Here is a 24,643-nt window from a genome sequence, read left to right on the forward strand (position 1 = left end):
CATTCCAGCCTGGGGTACAGAGGAAGACCCTGTCTCAAAAATAAAATAAAATAAATAAAAATAAAAAGTGCAGGGAAAGACCTAAGATAGAAAGACTACTAGAGTAAAACCCACATCGACTACCCAGCAAGAACTAAAGCAGTTATAGTAGGAATGGAGAAGAAAAGATCTACCTTTTTGGCACTTCAAAGGGCTTCTAAATAAAGCTCAGGGCTCGGTGACCTGCTGGATGTAGGGAATGTCTACGTGTCTTGACTGAGAATAGAAAAAATACTGATTGGAATAGCTTTTTTCTAATTCTCTGTTCAACAGTATTAGTTGACATTTTAGATAGATGATCCAAATTTCTAGGTTTGCTAGTTTCCCAAAGCACCCAATCAGGTGCGGGTCACATACAGTAGTGAAAAATCAACCTGAAAAGCCCCCCAAAGAGGGCAGAATAAGAAGCGTGGAGAGCGCACAAACCTCTCAGGAGCGCTCACAGGTTCTCAGGCAGGCGGGCACTACAAAGAGAAAGGTGGGGCTTCTCCAAGAACTACAACTCCCACAAGGCATTGGGCGGAACAGCATTGTTTCCGGCCAGTGCTTATTTCCGGTCTTTCCGACGCTGACGCTCTCTTCCTGTCTTTGCGGCTCCGGAAAGGCATTTGGGATGCCCACGGTGAGTCTGGAGACTTAGGGCGTCCGAGCAGGACAGGCGAGAGCCTCGTGTCCGCTCATCACCCCGTGGCTGGAGGTTAGCTCGGGGAAGGCGGGAAGGGCAGAGGACGCGCTGGCTGGAGGACGTGTAACCTTGACAAGAGGCGGGGGGCGGGGGTGGGCAGAGGTGACTGACCCCCGTCCCCTGCCCGAAGGACCCAAAAGGTGTTGTGACAGGCGAGGACGAATGGGATCTCAGGGGCTGGACTGGAGAGTGGGGTACAGGGATGTGAGGAGGACCCCAAGAGTCCGCGGTGAGATCCCAGTGGAGCTGTGGCCAAGGAGGAGAGGAGCCGCGGGAAGGCTGCAGCTGTGGGCACTCCTGTGTGAGGGAAAGCTACAAACAGGCTCCTGCAGGTCCAAGATCGGCCGAAATCAGGCACCCCAAAGAAAGCCCTGCTCTGGCCACATGGTGTCCCTTCAGAAGACACCACCGGCTGGTGAGCATCCCGGGGCTTCTGACAGGAAGAGGGCAGTAGATATACTGGTACTTGTACCAGGTTTTCGAGGGCTGCAGGGTGAAGATGGTAGGAGAGTCTGGAGAACGGGTCTGCGCTGGTGGCTTATGGACTACTCTGTGGAAAGGGCTGCTGCTTGGGTAGCATCGAAGGAGCTTTCTACCGGAGCCCTGTCAAGAGGATTTTGGTGAATTTTACATACTTGGTTTGATAACTCACTTTGCTTTTTTCTCTAAAGATGAGGCTGCTGGCGTTTGTGGTGTTGGCTCTATTTGCTGTCACTCAAGCAGAGGAAGGAGCCAGACTTTTGGCTTCCAAATCACTGCTGAACAGATATGCCGTGGAGGGACGAGACCTGACCTTGCAGTACAATATCTACAATGTCGGCTCAAGGTAAGGAGGCCCTGGAGTTACAGATTAAGCCTATTTCTGGATTCTTAGTTTTCAGATGGGAGTAGGGAGCATATTGGTGGGTAGTGGTTTCTCTTTGGGACACTTCCAGCATCGGATATATTGAGTGAATGAATATACTTTGGGACCTACTTTTGGAAAGGAGGACATTCTTACCTAAGCTACAAGAAACCATCTTTCACATTTTGGGTTGGAAGAATTTTACAGTAGGGAAGTGGCAAGAATTGTGGAAAAACAAGGAGGGAACATTAAGACACAAAAAATACACAATCCCTTGTTACCTCAGGGGTTTAAAGTGTCATTTTCCAGCCGGACATGGTAGCTCACACATGTAATCTCAGCACTTTGGGAGGCTGAGGCAGGCGGATCACCGGAGGTCAGGAGTTCGAGACCAGCCTGGCCAACATGGCAGAACCCTGTCACTACTAAAAATGCAAAAATTAGCCGAGTGTGGTGGCAGGCACCTGTAGTCCCAGCTACTCGGGAGGCTGAGGCAAAAGAATCGCTTGAACCCAGGAGGCGGAGGTTGCAGTGAGCTGAGATCACGCCACTGCACTCCAGCGTGGGCCACAAGACAGAGACTCCATCTCAAAAAAAATAAAAAGTGTCATTTTCCTTCTTTCATTAGCCGAGAGCATTTTTATTGCCTTTCTTTCATTTTATTCCCTTTAACTTTCTCCTCTGTATTCACTGTGTTCCTCTTCTCCCTCCCTCCACAGACATAGGCATGTACATGAAGAAAAATTGAGGCAAGGATGAACTTGGACCTATTGCCTCCTGGATACTTGATTATTTTGGTGCTTGTGAGCAATAGTATCCAGTCTTTGACCTGGATTCTTCAATGCAACAGAACCAAGTTACTATATTACTCATATCTCTCTTTTGCAATTCTCATTTTTTTGGAGAAACAGGCAGGTTTGATAATTTATTGCTTTAATTTAATTTAATTTTATTATTATTATTTATTTAGATGGAATCTCACTCTGTCACCCAAGCGGGAATGCAGTGGTGTAGTCTTGGCTCACTGCAGCCTCTTCTTCCCAACTTCAAGCGATTCTCCTGCCTCAGCCTCCCGAGTAGCTGGGATTACAGGCGCATACCACCACGCCTGGTTAATTTTTGTATTTTTAATAGAGACGGGGTTTCACCATGTTGGCCAGGCTGGTCTTAAACTCCTAACCTCAAGAGATCAGCCAGCCTTGACCTCCCAAAGTGCTAGGATTATACGCGTGAACCACTGCGCCTGGACAATTGCTTTGATTTTTTTTGTTGTTTGAGATGGAGTCTCACTCTGTCCCAAGCTGGAGTACAGTGGCACAATCTCAGCTCCCTACAACCTCCGCCTCCTAGCGTTCAAGCAGTTCTCCTGCCTCAGCCTCTCAAGTACCTGGGATTACAGGCACACACCACCACGCCCGGCTAATTTTTGTATTTTTAGTAGACACAGGGTTTCACCATGTTGGCCAGGCTGGTCTCGAATTCCTGACCTCAGGTGATCTGCCCGCCTCGGCCTCCCAAAAGTGTTGGGATTACAGGCGTGAGCCACCACACCCAGCCTGCTTTAATTTTATATCCATTACTTACTAACCCTTATTTTGTTTCGTCCATTTTCTAGTGCTGCATTAGACGTGGAACTATCTGATGATTCCTTCCCTCCAGAAGACTTTGGCATTGTGTCTGGAATGCTCAATGTCAAATGGGACCGGATTGCGCCGTATCCTCTTGCTACTTGGTGATGAAGTGGGGGGGGGGCAGGGATAGCCTTGCCTGCAAAGCAGTGGGGGTACTTCAAATAGGCTGGATATGTGTGGCTGTCCTCCTGTCATCTCTCTGGATAAGATGGAGCAAGAGAGGTTGGTGTAAATTGTGTAAGCATGATTTAGAGTAGACATGAAGAAAGAGCATCCTGAAGTTCCGATTATAAGACCCTGAAACAAGCAGGGTACGGTGGCTCACGCCTGTAATCCCAGCACTTTGGGAGGCTGAGGCAGGCGGATCACGAGGTCAGGAGATCAAGACAATCCTGGCTAACACAGTGAAATCCCGTCTCTACTAAAAATACAAAAAATTAGCCAGGTGTGGTGGCGGGCGCCTGCAGTCCCAGCTACTCGGGAGGCTGAGGCAGGAGAATGGCATGAACCCAGGAGGTGGAGCTTGCAGTGAGCCGAGATCACGCCACTGCACTCCAGCCTGGGCGACAGAGCAAGACTCTGTCTCAAAAAAAAAAAGAGATTGAGACCAGCCTGGCCAACATGGTGAAACCCTGTCTCTTCTAAAAATACAAAAATTAGCTGGGTGTGGTGGCATACACCTGTAGTCTAGCTACTTGAGAGGCTGAGGCAGGAGAATTGCTTGAACCTGGGAGGCGGAGGTTGCAGTGAGCCGAGATCCTGCCACTGCACTCTAGCCTGGGCGACCGAGTGAGACTCTGTCTCAAAAAAAAAAACCAAAAAAAAAAACCCCCTGAAACATACTATACTGGAAGGATATAGGCACTTAATAAAGATGTTTGTGGCTGGACAAGGATATTTAAGGTGCTTTTAAGAGAAATTCAGGCCAGGCACGGTGGCTCACGCCTGTAATCCCAGCACTTTGGAAGGCCGAGGTGGGTGGATCACGAGGTCAGGAGTTCGAGACTAGCCTGGCCAAAATGGTGAAACCCCCGGCTCTACTAAAAATACAAAATTAGCCAGGCACAGTGGTGGGCACCTGTAATCCCAGCTACTCGGGAGGCTGAGGTAGGAGAATCGCTTGAACCTGGGAAGTGGAGGTTGCAGTGAGCTGAGATTGCGCCACTGCACTCTAGCCTGGGCAACAGCAAGACTCTGTCTCAAAAATTAAAAAAAAAAAAAGAAATTTACTGGGATGCTAGCATGAAGGACCTGGGTGACCCTTTAAAGTCTCTTATTCAATGAGTCTCTTATTCTAATCTACCAATTATCTCTTGAGTATTGAATTAGATGGTATTTTTCTTCTTGTGAATTAAAGTATATTTAAGCCAGGTGTGGTGGCACATGCCTATAGTCCCAGCTACTTGGGAGGCGGAGGTCGAGAGGATTGCTGGGGCTTGGGAGTTCAAACCTGCAGTGAGCTATGATAGTGCTGCTGTACTCCAGCCTTGGTGACAAAGCGAGACCTGGTCTCTTAAACAAATAATAATTGTATTTTATTAGTCTGTTCTCCAGTTGCTATGAAGAACAAGCTGAGACTGGGTAATTTTAAAGAAAAGAGGTTTAATTGGCTCATGGTTCTGCAGGCTGTACAGCAAGCATGGCTGGGGAGGCCTCAGGAAACTTACAAGGATAGAAGGCAAAGGGAAAACAGGCACCTAAGTGTCTGGAGCAGGAGGAAGAGAGTAAGTGGGGAGGTGCTACACACTTTTAAATAACCAGATCTTGTGAGAACTCACATCATGAGAATGGCAAGGGAGAAATCTGCCCCCATGATCCAATCACCTCCCACCAGGCCCCCCCTCCAACATTGGGGATTACAATTCCACATGAGAGTTGGGCAGGGACACAGATCCATATCATATCAATAATAAATATATATACATTTAGGTTTCTTGGTGAGGGTAAATGTGGTCTTTGTATTTGTTTTTGTTTTGTGGGTTTTTTTTTTTTTGTATTTTCAAGAATTTCCTTCAATTATAGTTAACAAAAGATTTTCTATGAGCTTGGCTGGGTGCAGGTGGCTCACGCCTGTAATCCCAGCACTTTGGGAGGCTGAGGCGGGTGGATCATGAGGTCAGGAGATCAAGACCATCCTGACTAACACACAGTGAAACCCCGTCTCTGCTAAAAATATAAAAAAATTAGCCAGGATTGGTGGCAGGTGCCCATAATCCCAGCTACTCAGGAGGCTGAGGCAGGAGAATGAATGTGAACCCAGGAGGCAGAGCTTGCAGTGAGCTGAGATCATGCCACTGCACTCCAGCCTGGTGACAGAGCAAGACTCTGTCTCAAAAAAAAAAAAAAAAAAAAAGATTTTCTATGAGCTTAAGTGGCTATAATTTCTTTTAACCACCCAAGAAGAAGCACTGATCAAATTAGTGTACTTTTTTTTTTTTTTTTTTGAGATGGAATTTCGCTCTTGTCACCTAGGCTAGAATGCAGTGGCACATCTTGGCTCACTGCAACCTCTGGCTCCCTGGTTCAAGCGATTCTCTAGCCTCAGCCTCCAGAGTAGCTAGGATTACAGGCACTCGCCACCACGCCCAGCTATTTTTGTATTTTTAGTAGAGACGGGGTTTCGCCGTGTTGGCCAAACTGGTCTCGAACTTCTGACCTCAGGTGATCCACCCACCTTGGCCTCCCATTGTGCTGGGATTATAGGTGTGAGCCACCATGCCTGGCCAAATGACTATAGTTTTTTATCCATGATATATATTGGTTTGGAAGTTTACTTCAAAAACCAGTGCACTGAGTATAACATAGGCCCCTTAAAATTTAGCTGGAAAAACAACCTGTAATACCATACACTTTAGATTTGAAAAAGAAGCCTAGGTCCCGTGTGGTGGCTCATGCCTGTAATCCCAGGACTTCGGGAGACCAAGGCGGGAGGATCACTTGAGCCCAAAAGTTTGAGACCACCGTGGGCAACAAAGTGAGACCCCATCTCTCTCTCTCTTTTTTTAATATTTAAAAAAAATAAGTAAATTTGGGGGGAGGGGGGAGGGATTGCATTGGGAGTTATATCTGATGTAAATGACGAGTTGATGGGTGCTGAGGAGTTGATGGGTGCAGCACACCAACATGGCACAAGTATACATTTGTAACAAACCTGCATGTTATGTACATGTACCCTAGAACTTAAAGTATAATAATTAAAAAAAAAATAAATTTTAAAAAGAAGCATATGTTTTTTCATTCCTGCAGAGTATTGCCTGCATGAGATCAGCACGTATTGACAACTGTTTTGTAAATGTTGCATTTAGTCCACAGGTCCACAGGCCGAAAGGCTGCTACAACCTTAGCTTCATCTCTTTCCCTTCCTTAACTCTTGAGCCAGTGCTAGCAATGTCTCCCACACTGTGGTCCTGCGCCCTCTCAAGGCTGGTTATTTCAACTTCACCTCGGCGACAATTACTTACCTGGCCCAGGAGGATGGGCCCGTTGTGGTGAGTTGCCCAAACCCTTAGCTGGATGGAGTTTGGATCTGCCTTCCCTTAAAATCTCTTGTGGGGGGGTGAGAGGGAGATGAAGAGAGGTCAATTAATAGGTAGCAAAATACAGTTGGGGCTGGGCGCAGTGGCTCACGCCTGTAATCTAGCATTTTTGGAGGCCGAGGTGGGCAGATCACCTAAGGTTAGGAGTTCGAGACCAGCCTGACCAACATGGAAAAACCCCATCTCTACTACAAATACAAAAATTAGCTGGGCGTGGTGGCAGGCTCCTGTAATCCCAGCTACTTGGGAGGCTGAGGCAAGAGAGTCACTTGAACCCGGGAGGCAGAGGTTGCTGTGAGCCGAGATCACACCACTGCACTTCAACCTGGGCGACAGAGTGAGACTCCATTTCAAAAAAAAAAAAAATATAAGGAATAAGACCTAGTGTTCGATAGTTCAGTAGGGTGACTATAGTTAACAGTAATCTAATGTATATTTCAAAATAGCCAGATGAGAAGCATTTGAACATTTCCATCATAAAGAAAAGATAAATAGGGCCAGACATAGTGGCTAATGCCTGTAATCCCAGTACTTTGGGAGGCTGAGGTGGGTGGATTGTTTGAGTCCAGGAGTTGGAGACCAGCCTGGGCAGCATGGTAAGACCCCCATTTCAAATAATTAGCCAGGCATGGTGCACGCCCCTGTGATCCCAGGTACTCAGGAGGCTGAGGTGGGAGGATTGCTTGAGCCCGGGAGGTTGAGGCTGCAGTGAGCCATTTTATTGCCACTGCATTCCAGCCTGGGTGACACAGCGAGACCCTGTCTCAGAGAAAAAAAAAAAAAAAGATAAATGTTTAAGGTGATGGATATCCATCTAAAAAGTATAGATTGTAAAAACAAAAACCTCAGCCGGGCGCCGTGGCTCACGCCTGTAATCCCAGCACTTTGGGAGGCTGAGGCGGGCGGATCACAAGGTCAGGAGATCGAGACCACGGTGAAACCCCGTCTCTACTAAAAATACAAAAAATTAGACGGGCGCGGTGGCGGGCGCCTGTAGTCCCAGCTACTCAGGAGCCTGAGGCAGGAGAATGGCGTGAACCCGGGAGGCGGAGCTTGCAGTGAGCCGAGATCGCGCCACTGCACTCCAGCCTGGGCGACAGAGCGAGACTCCGTCTCAAAAACAAAACAAAACAAAAAAAAAACAAAAAAAAACAAAAAAAAAAAAACAAAAACCTCTTACAGAAAATTTCTACAGTAGCTACTAAATTCTGAGGGAGATAACATTAACCAGACACTTGGTATTGTCCTAAGGAAGTATGTTTCAAATTAAAGTTCTGGACAAGAGTGATTGAAATGGATGGAAGAGGTGTACCATGGCCTTCCCCTCCTTTTCATTCCTTCTGCCTTCCTTTTCATCTGGAATGTGTCATTTGCTGCCTACTGATGTCCTTGCCTTTCTGATCTGTCTTCTCTGCCACTGTCAGATTCTTCCCAGGCTCCACTGTTACTCTCTCCTTCCCTTGCTTAGATTGCTCCTGCTTGCGGCATCAGAGCTGAGCTTTTCTGCCTCTCACTGCACCCCCTCCAATAGTCTAGCTCTTTTCTGCCTCCAGCCTTCTTTCCCAGTCTGCCCATACAGACCCTACATCCTTATTAGGCCAAGCTACTTCCCACACCTTCTCCCCCAACTCAGTCCTTATTCTTTCCTCTGTGCCTTTGTTCTGTTTGAAGTATCCTTTTCCCTCCACTCTATTGTATCTGAAGCTTTCTCAAGACCCAGCTTTGAGCTATGTCTCCTTGTTTTCTGTCCTCAGTTCATATTGCTCTTTGCTATTCATTCTTTTCTTTTCCTTTTTCTTTTTTTTTGAGACAGAGCCTCACTCTGTCGCCCAGGCTGGAGTGCAGTAGTGTAATCTTGGCTCACTGCAACCTCCGCTTCCCGGGTTCAAGCGATTCTCTTGCCTCAGCCTCCCGAGTAACTGGGACAACAGGTGTGCGCCACCGCGCCCAGCTGCTTTTTTATATTTTTAGTAGAAACGGGGTTTCACCATATTTGCCAGGCTGGTCTCAAACTCCTGACCTGTGATCGCCCGCCTTGGCCTCCCAGAGTACTGGAATTACAGGCGTGAGCCACAGCGCCTGGCCACTATTCATTCTTTCATAAACATGTTGACTGCATCTAAACTTCTGTAGCACTTAAAGTCTATGCCACGTGAACATTTAATCAGTGTCTTCAGTAGTTTCTTATTTATAGATGCTCCCTCTCCCCACCCCCACCTCCCAATTTAATTATAAACTCCCTGAGGCCAGTGACTGTCTTAGATTTCTCTGTTTCCCATATACAATATAAACTCAGTAGTAAACAATCTTTTGATTGATGTAAAGGTCAACAGACATTTATGAAGTTCCTGAAATGTGCCAGACTCTGGGAATACGTAGAGGATTAAGATACTGTCCAAGTCCTCAAAAAGCTTAAGTAATAAATGTATAAAGCCAAATAAATGCATAAATTTATGAAGCTAAAATGTATGATCCTCCATACAAGTAGGGCTGTAGGCTAATTAGTACACAGTAGGGAAGGGACTTAACACGGTCAACTATGGAATGAAAAGAACTAACACTCAGTGCACCTTCTGCATTTTCGTTTTTTTTTTTTTTTTTGAGACGGAGTCTTGCTTTGTCACCCAGGCTAGAGTGCAGTGGCCGGATCTCAGCTCACTGCAAGCTCCGCCTCCCAGGTTCACGCCATTCTCCTGCCTCAGCCTCCCACGTAGCTGGGACTACAGGCGCCCGCCACCTCACCCAGCTAGTTTTTTGTATGTTTTTAGTAGAGACGGTGTTTCACCGTGTTAGCCAGGATGGTCTCGATCTCCTGACCTCATGATCCGCCCGTCTCGGCCTCCCAAAGTGCTGGGATTACAGGCTTGAGCCACCGCGCCCGGCCTCCAGCATTTTCGTTTTTCATAAACTACATGGAACCATATTCTTCTAAACCCAGCTGTGTTTTCACATCCGGTATCATTTCTGCTTTCAGAACCAACTTCAGGACTCTTTGGTTCTATCTAGTAGTTGATGGGTTAATAGACATAAAATCAGAGGCTCAGCTGCCACTTTGGAATAAAAGTATGCTCCAAACTCTTGGCCTCCTCTCCAAGACAAAGGAATGTGGGCCAGACTCAACCCCTCCTCTAATAATGTACATTTGGGTAGGGCTTTATACTTTATTATATACTTTTGCTATTTCATTTGAGCCTCACATTAACCCTGTGAAGTTGCGGATTTTTGCTGGAGGAATAAGTAAATGATTACCAAGGGTAAGTCATTCCATTGCACACCCTGCACTGTAGAGGGGCCAGTGGTGGTGAGCAACTTCACTCTTTCCAGAGTCTGAGGCTCAGACAGAAGAATTTGGCTTTAATTTCAATTGCATGCATGGCCTACCCTGTTTAATGTACGTTCATCATGGGATATTTCTCAAGTCTTCTGGCTCCTAGGTACTCCTCTTTACAATACACTAAAAGAGAATCATCCAACTCTGTCTAGCCAAAAGCTTTCCCTCATCTTCTTGAAGTGCTCCTGAGCCTTTGGGAACTAAGACTCTAATGCACAGAGTTGGGTTGGTTGGGACCGCCCTTTCTCAGATTAGATGAGGTGGAGACTTGCCTTAATGTCGTTCTTTTCTTCTTTTCAGATTGGCTCTACCAGTGCACCTGGACAGGGAGGAATCCTGGCTCAGCGGGAGTTTGACAGGCGATTCTCCCCTCATTTTGTAAGCTTTCTAGTGTTCTCTCTCATCAGTCCCTTGGTATGAGAATCCCCTTTTGGTTCTGGACCCTCTTGGCTTCCATAGATTGGTTTTGTTGGTTGGTTCTTGCCCTGTCTGTTTTTTGGTGTCTGATATGGATACTTATCAAATAGATTGATTTAGCCATGTCCAGAGATTTTTGGCAATGAGATCACAATTGCCAAAACCATAAAACTGACTTGAGTAGAGTCCTATCTTTAAGTAGACACCCATCTTAGACTCTGGGTCTATTTTGAGGTTTTAAAAAAAATCTGGTTAGATTCAGAGGGTCATAGATCATTGGGTAGGTTAAGTGGGAACTTTATTGTGGTCTAGTCTACGAAAGAATTTTTTGAAGATTAGCCTGAAGTACTGAATGATGGAATTCATTCAGTGAATAAGTATGATGTTCCAAATTATGTGCTCATTCTGTTCTCTGCTTTGGGGAAACAATGATGAATAAAACACAGTTCCTTCCATTAAAAATCTTACAGGCTGGCTAGGCACCATGGCTCATGCCTGTAATCCCAGTGCTTTGGGAGGCAGAGGCAAGAGGACCACTTGAGGCCAAGAGTTTGAGGCTGCGGTGAGCCGTGATCACACCACTGCACTCTAGCCTGGGTGACAGAGCAAAACCCTGTCTCTAAAAATAACAAGATCTTACGGGCTCACAGAGGGCTCGAAATAGGTAAATAGGGAGGCTGAGGCAGGGGAATTGCTTGAGCCTGGGAAGCGGAGGTTGCAGTGAGCCAAGATCGAGCCACTGCACTCCAGCCTGGACGACAAGAGCAAAACACTGTCTTAAAAAAAAAAAAAGAAGTAAAAGTAAATGGGGAAAATGCTATGATAGAGGTTATATGCCAGGTGCTAGAGGAGCATGCAGCAGGAACATCTAATGAGAGGGGACTTTCTGGAGGAGGTAAGGAAGGGCAGGCACTTGAGGAGAGAGACCAGCTGAGATTGAGAAAAGTGTGGTGTGATTCAGGAATGGCAAGTAGTTTATCAAGGCTGACGGGCAGAATATGAGGTGGAGGAATGGAAAAGAGGGGGCCTGAAGTGTAAACAAGGGTTAGATCATAGGAGGCTTGACTGTCAGGGGCAAGACCAGGGTATCTCCATTCTCAAAGATTGTCTGGAACAGAAGCTTCTCTTCCAGTCTGGATTGGGTCAGGTGAGTCCTTTGGTTTCACAGCTTGAAAGATTGGTCTTTAGAGAGCCATTCTATATCAGGATTGGTCAGAGAGGAACCTTCCTGGCCAAAGTTCTGCTTAAAATTTGTGCTGAGTTAGGCCTGGTGGTGTGCACCTGTAATCTGCTTCTTGGGTGGCTGGAGGATCGCTTGAGCCCAGGAGTTTGAGGCTGCAGTGAGCTGTGATTGCGCCACTACTCTCTAATCTGAGCAACAGAGTGAGACCCTATCTCTAAAAAAAAAAATTAAAATTAAAAGCTAAGAAAATTTAGGCTGGGTGTTGTGGCTCATACCTGTAATTCCAGCACTTTGGGAGGTCAAGGCTGGAGGATCACTTGAGCCCAGGAATTCAAGACCAACTTGAGCAACATAGTGATATTTTGCCTCTACAAAAAATAAAAAAAAAAATTAGCCAGGTGTGGTGGTACGCCCCTGTGATCCTAGCTACTCAGGAGGCTGAAGTGGGAGGATCACCTGAGCCCAGGAGGTCGAGGCTGTAGTGAGCCGTGATCATGCCGCTCCACTCCAGCCTGGGCAACAGAGCAAGACCTTGTATCAAAAATAAATAAACGTGGACTAGACTGCTTCCTTTCTCATTGGCCTCATATTTTCCCTGGCTTCTCCTGTGCCCTAATCCAGACTTCTAAGCAAAGGTCTTTGTTTTCCTTCACAGCTGGACTGGGCAGCCTTTGGGGTCATGACCCTTCCCTCCATCGGCATCCCCCTGCTATTGTGGTACTCCAGCAAGAGGAAGTATGACACTCCCAAAACGAAGAAGAACTGAGTGGGGCTTCCACAGCCCTCCTCTCCCAAGAAATCCAGGCTCCTCTCCCAAGAAATCCAGGTGCTTTCCAGACTCCAGAGGGTATCTTAATGCAATCTCTTCTCTCTTAGCCCTTGGCCACTTTCTCCTGGATCCTGCCCTGCTCTCAGCCATAGTGAAGGACCAGGCCTAGGAGTCTGTGAGAGCCTCCTTGGTTCCATGTGAAGCCATAAACGGGAATGCCTTTGGCAATAGCCTTGAGCCTAGAGGGCCCTCTGATGCCCCACTGAGGTGCTGTTGGTTTATTGCTGGCAATGTGAATTCTCTCAGGGGTCTAGGAGGGGCATTTCTGAGACTGCCTGACACCACCCCCATCCCCTGCCCCCCGCTCTCAGAAAAGGGTAGAAGATGAAATGAAAGCTATGGGACTCTTGGAGGATACCCAGTGTCTATTCTGGGTTAGAGAAGTGCTTACTAAGGGGTTTTCTAATAAAAACAAATGCCACATTGACTTGTCTGTTTTCTTAGCCCCCGGGTGAGCACAGGTGATTATTGGAACTCAGTCCTTGAATGCCCAGACCCCTGGGCAAGTGAGCTGAGTTCTGGCCTTGCTTTACAGGTTGTGGGTGGGTCCTGTTCCTGTGGAGATATCTGCCCTTTTGAATCTTTACTTCCATTCCTTATTTTCCTCTGATTATTCTCATCAGTCACCACCTATTGCCGTACACCTTCCTTGCCAGGCAGCTCCTCTTCACAGCTGGAGAATGTAGGATGGGGAAAGATGGTCTGCAGAGGAACAGCTATTCTCACCCCCTTAGATCTTACCTGATTTATTGACTCAGTGTTTGTTTTTGAGATGGAATCTCGCTCTGTCACCCAGTGGTGGTGCCTGGCCACTGAGTGTTCTTGAAAAGCTATCTCTCGTGCCTGACTCTAGCCCTTTCTCGTTAAGAACTAGCCTTTTGACCGGGCGCGGTGGCTCATGCCTATGATCCCAGCACTCTGGGAGGCCGAGGTGGGCGGATCACAAGGTCAGGAGATCGAGACAATCCTGGCCAACATGGTGAAACCCCGTCTTTACTAAAAATACAAAAAATTAGCTGGGCACAGTGGTACGGGCCTGTAGTCCCAGCTACTCAGGAGGCAGGAGAATTGCTTGAACCCAGGAGGCAGAGGTTGCAGTAAGCCGAGATCATGCCACTGCACTCCAGCCTGGTGACAGAGCAAGACTCTGTCTCAAAAAAAAAAAAAAAAAAACTAGCTTTTATTGAGCTTTAATTTTACTTTCTTTTTTTTTTTTTTTTTTTTTTTTTGAGACGGAGTCTCGCTGTGTCTCCCAGGCTGGAGTGCAGTGGCGTGATCTCGGCTCACTGCAAGCTCCGCCTCCCGGGTTCACGCCATTCTCCCGCCTCAGCCTCCCAAGTAGCTGAGACTACAGGCGCCCGCCACCACGCCCGGCTAGTTTTTTGTATTTTTTAGTAGAGACGGGGTTTCACCATGTTAGCCAGGATAGTCTCGATCTCCTGACCTCGTGATCCACCCGCCTCGGCCTCCCAAAGTGCTGGGATTACAGGCTTGAGCCACCGCGCCCGGCCAATTTTACTTTCTTGTTTTTGAGATGGAGTCTCGCTCTGTTGCCCAGGCTACAATGCAGTGTTGTGATCTTGGCTCACTGCAACCTCCACCTCCTGGGTTCAAGTGATTCTCCTGCCTCGGCCTCCCGAGTAGCTGGGATTACAGGCATCTGCCACCACGCCTGGCTAATGTTTGTATTTTAGTAGAGATGGGATTTCACTATGTAGGTCAAGCTGGTCTCGAACTCCTGACTTCAAATGATCTGCCCACCTCAGCCTCCCAAAGTGCTGGGATTACAGGCATGAGCCACTGGGCCTGGTGCATTTTTTTTTTATTTAATTTTTTGAGATGGAGTCTTGCTCTGTTGCCCAGGATGGAGTACAGACCAGCTCACTGCAACCTCCGCCTCCCGAGTTCAAGCATTTCTTCTGCCTCAGCTTCTCAAGTAGCTGGGATTAGAGGTGCACACCACCACACCTGGCTAATTTTTTTGTTTTTAGTAGAGACAGGGTTTCACCATGTTGGTCAGGCTGGTCTCGAACTCCTGACCTCAAGTGATCTGTCTGCCTCAGCCTCCCAAAGTGCTGGGATTACAGGCGTGAGCCACCAAGCCTAGCCTGAATATACTTGTAACGCCTCTGTTCTTTGAGCTCTGGCAGGGAAGAAGTGCCTGGATCCCTTGAGGTGGGCTCTAAGCATGACCTATGGAAAGGCAGTGACTTTTGTTGCTGCAGCAGTGGAGAGAAGCCACTCTGAGCTGACTCTGTCCAACCCAGGAATGCCGTGGTCTGAGAACAGCCTCCCAGGCAAGAGGGAAGCCCAACAAACGCCGGCTTTGTTTCTGCTACTGAGTTTCCCAGTTTAGATTCTGCTCCCCCGACTCCACTGCCCAACTGGTTTAACCTTTCCTTAGCCCAGCAATCAGAGCCTCCAGGCCCAGGAGGATGAAAAGAACATGGAGACAACGGGAGGCTCCAAATGGAGTAGCCCTCTGCCAGCTCACATCCCTCTTTCAGGGGCTGCAGCTTGGACATCCCAGGACTGGCCAGGTTAGAGGCAAGGAGGATATATTTGCTTTTGTTCATTGTGTTCCTAGTGGAAACCTGGGACTTGCTCAGGAGAATGGGGAGGAAAGGCCAATGAGTCAGAGGCTTGGGGTTGAGAACAGGTGTGGGGAAGGGAAAGGGAGCTAGTCTGATACACATCATCTTGCACTCTAGAACTATGGAGTGTTATCCTCTGAAGGAGATTTTCCATCTGTGTAGTCTCCATGGAAAATATAATGAGTTAACCTATGGGCGGGGGGGATTCTGGCTTAGAGAATAGGGTAAACTTCATAACTCTGGAAGGTAATACAGGTGCTCCTTGACTTCCAGTAGGGTTATGTCTGATAGGTTTATGTGATATGCATATCAGGAGATAACCCTGGTGTAAATGGAAAATGCTTTAAGTTGAAAATGCATTTAATACACTTAACATACCAAACATCATAACTTTGCCCAGCCTACCTTAAACATGCTCAGAACGCTTACATTAGCCTACAGTTGGGCAAAATCATCTAACACAAAGCCTATTTTATCATTTTTATTTATTTTTTGAGGCGGAGTCTCACTCTGTCACCCAGGCTGGAGTGCAGTGGTGCAATGCTTCTCTTGTCATCTGTGTCAGGCCTGGGTTTCCCTCCTAGTCGCCTTCTCCATGACGCGGGCCAGGACACAAAGTGCTGAGTTTTGTAAGGAAAAGGTACAATAAAGACGCCCCTAGCTTTTGGGAAAGGAGCACCTCTCAGAGTTCAGATTAAGGAAGGAATCAGCATTCCTGGGTTGGACAGAGTCAGCTCAGAGTGGCTTCTCCCCACTGCTGCAGCAACAAAAGTCACTGCCTTTCTATACGTCATGCTTAGAGCCCAACTCAAGGGATCCAGGCACCTCTTCCCTGCCAGAGCTCACTGCAACCTTCACCCCCCGGGTTCAAGTGATTCTCATGCCTCAGCCTCCCTAGTAGCTGGGATTACAGGTGCCCGCCACATGCCCAGCTAATTTTTTTTTTTTTTTTTTTTGAGACGGAGTCTCGCTCTGTCCCCCAGGCTGGAGTGCAGTGGCCGGATCTCAGCTCACTGCAAGCTCCACCTCCCGGGTTCACGCCATTCTCCTGCCTCAGCCTCCCCAGTAGCTGGGACTACAGGCGCCCGCCACCGCTCCCGGCTAATTTTTGTATTTTTTTAGTAGAGACGGGGTTTCACGTGTTAGCCAGGATGGTCTCGATCTCCTGACCTCGTGATCCACCCACCTCGGCCTCCCAAAGTGCTGGGATTACAGGCTTGAGCCACCGCGCCCGGCCGCCCAGCTAATTTTTGTGTTTTATTTTATTTTTTTCCGAGACAGAATCTCACTCTTGCCCAGGCTGGAGTGCAGTGGCCCAATCTAGGTCACTGCAACCTCCACTTCCCAGGTTCAAGCAATTCTGCCTCAGCCTCCTGAGTAGCTGGGACTACAGGCACGCGCCACCACGCCCGGCTAATTTTTGTATTTTTTAGTAGAGATTGGGGTTCACCATGTTGGCCAGGCTGATCTTGAACTCCTGAGCTCAAATGATCCACCCACCTCAGCCTCCCAAAGTGCTGGGATTACAGGCGTGAGCCACTGTGCCTGGCCCACAAAGCCTATTTTATAATAAAGTGTTGACTATCTCGTGTAATTTATTGACTACGGTACTGAAAGTGAAAAACAGAATGGTTTTATGGTACTTGGAAAAGGGTTTCTACTGAACGTGTATGGCTCTCACACTCTTGTGAAGTCTAAAATCTTAGTCAAATCTTAGGTCGGGGACTGTCTGTATAAGATTCCTTCCTTAATCTGAACTCTGAGAGGTGCTCCTTTCCCAAAAGCTGGGGGCATCTTTATTGTACCTTTTCCTCACAAAACTCAGCACTTTGTGTCCTGGCCCTTGTCATGGAGAAGGTGACTAGGAGGGAAACCCAGGCCTGACACAGATGACAAGAGAAGCATTGTGAAGACAGTTGGTGTCACAGGCACCTTGAAAAAAGGCCACAGCTAGATACGTCATCTAAGAGATCAACTTTCTTGGAGTCAGGATGGAATGTGAACCTCCCTTAAGTAGTGGTGTTGGAGAATATAAGAGCCTCTAAAATCTATAGACAGAAAGTCTTAGCTGGAATAGTTGGCTTTAGGATTGAGCCCTCTTAACTTCTTGAGGTAATTTAATAGGAGGATGAGTGGCAGACAACACTCCTCCGCTCTAACTGAAAACCACCCTAGGGAGGTGTGAACCTTGATCTCAGGATTGTGTGCAGATCTGTGAGCGGAGAGGAAAGTAAGCACTGATCCCACATCCTTCCTGGAGGCTGGGTACCCAAACTGAAGCTCCTCCCTAAAAGGCAATACAGACAGTAGGTCAGCCACCAGCGTGTTCCAGGTGCCCCCACCCCTGGAGACCAGCCCTCCAGCCCTCCCTCATTGTGCAGACTTTCAGCTGGCATCAGCTCACCCACACACCCCACCCTGGTACCAGGAGGAGCCAGGTGCCTTGATTTCCACCCCCTTCCTGTACTCGACTTTGGCACTCGAAGAAAGTAAGTGGGAAACAGGTATAAGAATTTCTACAGGCCGGGCGCAGTGGCACACGCCTGTAATCTCAGCACTTTGGGAGGCCGAGGTGGGTGGATCACTTGAGGTCAGGGGTTCAAGACCAGCCTGGTCAAAATGGCAAAACCCTGTCTCTACTAAAAATACAAAAAGTAGCCGGGCGTCGTGGCGGACACCTATAATCTCAGCTACTCAGGAGGCTGAGGCAGGAGAATCACTTGAACCGGGTGGGCAGAGGTTGCAGTGAGCCAAGATTGTGCCATTGCACTCCAGCCTGGACAAAAAAGCGAAACTCCATCTCAAAAAATAATAATAATAATAATTTCTGGAAAACTGGAAGTAATGGAGCGATTCAGTGAAAGGATGAGCAGTTACCAAGGCTTAGTCCCTTGAGAGAGCAGCTAAGAGTAGGAGAAGCAGCGTATGCCAGAGGCAGGAGTACTGGGTCCCAGCCCCAACTCCATCACTCACTGGCTGTATGACCTTGGGTAAATCATGCCCCTTTCTACTCAGGAGGCTGAGGCAAGAGGACTGCTTGAGCCTGGGAGTTCAAGGCTTCAGTGAGCCATGATCATGCCACAGCACTCCAGCCTGGGTGACAGAGTGAGACCCTATCTCAATGGAAAATAAAAATTAATATATATATAAAGTATATATAAAATAACTCTGCCTCTTGGAGCCTGTTTCCTCGTCTGCACAATCATGAAATTGTTTAGAGGATTTTTGAGGACCCCTCACCGGTATGATAGGGCAGGTATTACCCCTTTGTTCTTATGCAGTGAGGAACATGAGGAACAACCACTGTCACTTTCTCATCGTGTGGGTGAGATCCAGCCAGGTGGGGAAGGGCACACACAGTTCTACATCCGGCAGCAGCTGCTCTCTTCCACTCACCGACAGAGAGAATTTTTGAGTAAGGATAAACCATAGATTACCTAATTTGATGCTCTCATTTAATAGATCAGGAAAGACACAGGGTGAAGCGGCTTGTCCAAGGTTGCCCACCAGTGGCAGCTAGCATATTTATTTATTACGGACCCAACATGTATGTTCCACTGTTCTCACATGTCTCATTTAACATCTGCATTCTACAGATAAGGGGATGAGGCTAAATAGGTGACACAAGGTCCTGTAACTAGTGACTTGGCAGAGGCAGCCAAGATCTTCCAGCTCTAACATGCCCTTTCTACTAGCCCACAGGAGGCAAAGAGGGCTCTCCGTTACCTCAGGAAGTCCGACGTCAGCCCCAGCTGTCCTCTGCCCCAGGGAAAGCAGTGAAGGTGAGTCAGCCACTGCCCCGCCCCAGAAGCTGTTATCTGGGAAGAGAGTGGGGGAGCTGGTCAAATATACTGCCGCCTGGTATCCACAACAAGCCATGAGCCCCGGATATGCTGAGTTCCTTGGTCACCCTTGTTCCTGGTGCTGACACTAGGGCCCTTCTCAGTGCAGCTGCCCTTGTAACCGCTCCACCCTGTACTTTCATCACAAAAAAATACAATCTTTCCTCCTCCATTGCTGTAACCTGCCTCTTAAAGGGACAAACAATCAGGTTTTTTTTATTGTTGTTTGTTTGTTTGTTTTGAGATGGAATCTTGCTCTGTTGCCCAGGCTGGATTACAGTGGCGTGATTTCGGCTGGCTGTAACCTCTGCATCCCGGGTTCAAGCGATTTTCCTGCCTCAGCCTCCCCAGTAGCTAGGATTACAGGTGCACACCACCACCCCCGGCTAATTTTTATATTTTTAGTAGAAACGGGGTTTCTCCATGTTGGCCAAGCTGGTCTCTAACTCCCGACCTCAAGTGATCAGCCCGCCTCGGCCTCCCAAAGTGCTGGGATTATAGGCATGACCCACCATGCCCGGCCAACAATCAGTTGTGAAGCCTAATTTGAGAGGGCAAAGGACGCCACTGACCCCGCTGAGGACCCTGCTGTGAAGTGGGTTTCCAGCTGCAGCTGTTTCTTTCCTGGAGATGTCCGCTTTCTCCCCTCCCCAGTTTCTCCCTGACCCTGTTGGAGGAAGGATGAACCTTCCCTGGACTGTCAGGTTCCCATATACTCTCTCCTCAGGGTGACCCCAGCATGGCTTCTGGTACCTGTTTCCACACAAGTCTGAATTCTGTAGCCGCCCTGTGTTCAGGGAATGCTGAAGACAGAGGGACCCAGGAGTCCCTGGGATCAGTAGTGGCACTGAAAGAGTTAAGGGCCTGGGCACAGCACTGTTTAGGGTGTTTGAAGTAGGGCGGGGAAGGGAAGGGCTGCAGTGGATGAAGAGGCAGCTGGTCTGTACTGGAATGAGTTCCCCCTTATGCAAACTTCTGGACCATGAGCAGCTCCCTTAAAAGGACCAAGAGAGAGGGGACCCCCACCAAGGTGCTGGACTGGTTCTTAAAGGGGCCACCTGAAGCAGGACTTTTTCCCACACTGAAGTCACCAACTGAGGGCAGAAACAGGTCTCCCATCTTTGGGATATCTCCCAGGTCTGGTGAGTTTCCCTCTTTCCTTTCCTGGGTCCTTGCCCTCAGACCCGCTCTTGCCCCACCTGTCTGGCATGGCACCCAGAACACATGCCAGGAAACTGGCAGGAGGTAGAAGAGGACTGGTTGGTCTTGACCCTTTTCTTCTCTATCCCCCACAAATAAAGGGTTAGTCTGGGTCCCAAGCCCCTGGTAGAATAAGCATACAGCTACAGGTCCAGCAGAACGGAAGAGGGCAGGGTCCCTAAGTTCAGTTTACTAACCAATTAAAAAAAAAAAAAAAAAAGGTGGTCACACTTGGAAGCCCAGAGCAGCAAAATTCCTGACTGACTTATGAACCTAGTACATCAAGGACATGGGGATGATTTAGGGAGAGTGTCTGAGATGCCTGTGGCTGACTTAGTAGAGGGGTGTGTGGTTAGATTAGGGGGCTGGGGACGCCTTGAAATTCCAGAACTAAGTACAGATGATAATGCCTCTCAGGAGACAACCCGGAAGCTGATACGACAGATGGCTTTTGCCCATACTGGCCTCTGCCCCACTAAGGGATGGTAGCCAGGGCCCACCATTGTATTTGTGCATAGACTCTTCTGGGTCCTCTTCTCTGTGCCTGACACTTAAAAGGTGCTAAAATAATCTTTGCTGAATGAATGGATCCTCTATATCTTTTACTTTGCTTTCATTTTTGGAATTGTGGCACTACTCTCTGACAGTGGACAGGAAAGTCAGAGAAGGAGAATGAGTTCCAGGACACCAGCGTTCAGCCAAGTCAGGCAGATGGGTGAAGCAGGAAGGTATCAGAGACTTGGGTGCTCCTGTCTTGGAATGGGGTGTCTAGGGAGCACATGGGAAGGAATTGTAGCTCCTGGAGCCTTCTTTATCTGAGGCGAAGAGAAGCTCTGCTTTAGCCTTCTTTGCAGGGCACTGTTGGATTAATGGTTTACTTTCTACAGGAGAAGCAATGTTAGGTTAAATTTTGAACCATCAAAGAGTTTTTGTGACCCTGTGTCCCACCCCCAGGGCCAGGAGATTTGGAGGAGAGCCAGTACAACATGTCATTTGGCCTCTCCTTTCCTCCTCAGCCTTTATTATCCGATTCTCTTGGGTCTTCTCCAATATTGGCCACCTCGCTAGATTTAGGATCCCAGAGCCAGACTCAAAGCTTCTCAGACTGCGAAAGGGCCAGCCAGCATTGCCTCCAAGCAACAGCACCTGGCTGTTTGGTTGCTGTCAGCAGTTCCTCCCCCATGTTCAGTGTTCGCTGGCAGCAAACATAACCAGAGACCTTCCTGTGCCCCATCACCTCATTAAGGGGTCTAAGCTAACACAGGGAGCAGAAAGGATACACTGAACTTCTTTGGGACCCCTATCTCATTTCTTTTGGAAGCTGCTTCGTTTCTTTGGCTGGGGTAAGGGAGGTAGGAATGAGGTGGGTAAAAATAATGTTGCCAGATTTCTTTCAAAGCTAGCCACTTGGCCTGGTGTGGTGACTCATGCCTGTAATCCCAGCACTTTGGGAGGCTGAAGTGGGTAGATCACCTGAAGTAAGGAGTTCAAGACCAGCCTGGGCAATATTGTGAAACCCCCATCTCTACAAAAATACAAAAATTAGCCAGGCACAATGGCGGGTGCCTGTAATGTCAGCTACTTGGGAAGCTGAGGTGGGAGAATTGCTTGAACCTAGGAGGCGGAGGTTGCAGTGAGCCGAGATCGCGCCATTGCACTCCAGCCTGCCTGGTGACAGAGCAAGACTATCTCAAAAAAAAAAAAAAAAAAAAAAAAAAAGGAAAAAAAAAAGCTAGCCACTTGATAGGCTGGGCACAGTGGCTCAGGTCTGTAATTTCATCTCAGCACTTTGGGAGGCCAAGATGGGTGGATCACTTGAGGTCAGGAGTTCAAGACCAGCCTGGTCAACATGGTGAAACACTCTCTCTACTAAAATTACAAAAATTAGCCAGGCGTGGTGGTGCACGCCTGTAATCCCAGCTACTCAGGAGGCTGAGGCAGGAGAATCACTTGAACCTGGGAGGCAGAGGTTGCAGTGAGCCGAGATCGTGCCACTACACTCTAGCCTGGGCAACAGAGCGAGGCCGTGTCTCAGAAAAAAAAAAAAAAGCGGCCGGGCGCGGTGGCTCAAGCCTGTAATCCCAGCACTTTGGGAGGCCGAGATGGGCGGATCACGAAGTCAGGAGATCGAGACCATCCTGGCTAACACGGTGAAACCCCGTCTCTACTAAAAAATACAAAAAACTAGCCGGGCGAGGTGGCGGGCGCCTGTAGTCCCAGCTACTCGGGAGGCTGAGGCAGGAGAATGGTCTAAACCCGGGAGGCGGAGCTTGCAGTGAGCTGAGATCCGGCCACTGCACCCCAGCCTGGGCGACAGAGCAAGACTCTGTCTCAAAAAAAAAAAAAAAAAAAAAGAAAAAAAAAAAAAGCTAGCCACTTGCTTTCTTTGAGAGCTTGTTTTCTGGTTTCAGAAAAGAATTCAGGCTCCATAATGTGATGGATCAGCTTTGAAAACTCATCTCCGCCTCCTATCAGCTCTGTGACCCCCAGCCAGTTACTTAAGCTCTCTATGCAGCCTGTTTCTTCATATGTAAAATAAGGATAATAATGTCTGTTTCAAGAAATATTTGTGAGGATGGCACAAAATGGATGTTGGCACTCATTATCTCTCTCTATATAGGCCTCAGATGACATTTAGGAAGTAGGTATGTTGGCTGGGTGCAGTGGCTCACACCTGTAATCCCAGCACTTTGGGAGGCCAAGGTGGGAGGGTCACCTGAAGTCAGGAGTTTGAGACCAGCCTGACCAACACAGTGAAACTCCCTCTCTACTAAAAATGCAAAACTTAGCTGGGTGTGGTGGTGGGTGCCTGTAATCCCAGCTACTTGGGAGGCTGAGGCAGGAGAATCGCTTGAACCCAGGAGGCGGAGGTTGCAGTGAGCCAAGATTGCACCATTGCACTCCAGCCTGGGAGACAGAGCAAGACTCCGTCTCAAAAAAAAAAAGGAAGTAGTGATATTGAGGTCTCAATGTCTCAATATCCCTTCTTCCCCAAAGCTTGTAGCCGAATGCCTGGTGTGCAGTGATCCTTTCATGTCCCTCTTTTATCTCTTTTCTCCTTTCTCCTCCTTCCTGAGATTTTGAGACCCGGTTGCTCTAGATTAGGAGTTGGCAAAGTTTTTCTGTAAAGATCCAGTTAACAAATATTTTAGGCCAGGTGTGGTAGCACATGACTGTAATCCCAGCACTTTGGGAGGCCAAGGTGGGCATATCGCTTGAGCTCAGGAGTTCAAGACCAGCCTGGGCAACATAGCGAGACCTTGTTTCTACAAAAATTACAAATATTATCCCGGTGTGGTGTGGTGTGCCTGTAGTCCTAGCTCGCTTGGGAGTCTGAGGTGGGAGGATTGCTTGAACTTGGGAGGTCAAGGCTGCAGTGAGCAGAGGTCACGCTACTGTACTCTAGCCTGGGCGACCAAGTGAGACCCTGTCTAATATATATATATACACACATATATATATATTTTATATGTATATATCTGTTTACACACACACACACACACACACACACACACATATATATATATATATATATATATATAGCCGGGCGCAGTGGCTCACACCTGTAATCCCAGCACTTTGGGAGGCCGAGGCAGGTGGATCACCTGAGGCCAGGAGTTTAAGACCAGCCTGGCCAACATGGTGAAACCCCATCTCTACTAAAAAATACAAAAATTAGCCAGAAGTGATGGCAGGTGCCTGCAATCCCAGCTACTTGGGAGGCTGAGGCAGGAGAATCGCTTGAACCCGGGAGGTGGAGGTTGCAGTGAGCCAAGATTACACCATTGTACTCCAGCCTGGGCGACAAGAGCAAAATTCCATCTCAAAAAAAAAAAAAAAAAAAAATACACACACACACACACACACACACACACATATTAGGATCCCAGACTCAGGATATATCTATACATCAGGCTTTGTGGGCTCTCTGTTGCAACTACCAACTTTGCTGTCATAATGCAAAAACAGCCATAGACAATATGTAAATGACTGAGCATGGCTGCATTCCAAAAATACTTTATTTATAAGCACTGAAATTTGAATTTCATATAATTTTGTGTCTCAAAGTATTCTTTTATTTTTTTTTTCAACTATTAAAAAAAGATAGCAGGACAGATTTGTCCCAGAGGCTATAGTTTGCTAACCCTTGCTTTAAATTTCCAGAGGCCATTCTATCCCTTTCTTCTCCTTGAAGAGGAGAACTTTATCAGGGCTCATCAGGGTCTCAAAGGACAGAAAAGCACTCATTTCTTCTTGCTCTTCTTGCTCTGATTGCATACACACTTTTCCATCAGAAGTTGTGTGTAACTGTTCCCATCATAGTTATGTTAGTGTCAGCCCATGAGTTATTTATTCTCTCTCTCTCTTTAAGAGAAAACAGTAGGTCACCATCATTCTCTCTCTCTTTCTCTCTCTCTCTCTCTCTCTCTCTCTCTCTCTCTCTCTCTCCTTCTCGCCTTCTCTCCTTCTTTCTTTACAGAGTCTCGTTCTGTCGCCAGGCTGGAGTGCAGT

The 24,643-nt window shown here is 47.8% G+C and overlaps 2 protein-coding genes across 3 annotated transcripts in view; both read left to right on the forward strand.

Annotated features, from left to right (window-relative positions):
• Positions 1 to 554: 554 nt before the first annotated feature.
• Positions 555 to 12,922, forward strand: LOC105498270 (signal sequence receptor subunit 2). 2 transcript variants are annotated; one of them, XM_071083756.1, is made up of 6 exons: positions 555 to 661; positions 1,396 to 1,550; positions 3,184 to 3,282; positions 6,579 to 6,687; positions 10,367 to 10,444; positions 12,322 to 12,922. In XM_071083756.1, exons 1-6 carry the CDS (start codon positions 653 to 655, stop codon positions 12,430 to 12,432), a joined length of 561 nt encoding a protein of 186 aa, XP_070939857.1. In that variant the 5' UTR covers positions 555 to 652; the 3' UTR covers positions 12,433 to 12,922. The 2 variants fall into 2 exon arrangements, with proteins under 2 accessions (XP_070939857.1, XP_070939850.1); XM_071083749.1 differs by having other exon boundaries at positions 656 to 736.
• A 6,985-nt stretch (positions 12,923 to 19,907) lies between these two features.
• LOC105498267 (Rho/Rac guanine nucleotide exchange factor 2) overlaps positions 19,908 to 24,643 on the forward strand; it is a 70,234-nt gene continuing 65,498 nt past the window's right edge. Inside the window, exon 1 of the mRNA XM_071083775.1 lies at positions 19,908 to 20,073. The gene's annotated coding sequence lies outside the window, so the exon portion shown is untranslated. The remainder of the gene's footprint in view (positions 20,074 to 24,643) is intronic.

Source organism: Macaca nemestrina, chromosome 1 (genome assembly GCF_043159975.1).
Source record: "Macaca nemestrina isolate mMacNem1 chromosome 1, mMacNem.hap1, whole genome shotgun sequence".
In the NCBI taxonomy this organism is placed as follows: Eukaryota; Metazoa; Chordata; class Mammalia; order Primates; family Cercopithecidae; genus Macaca; species Macaca nemestrina.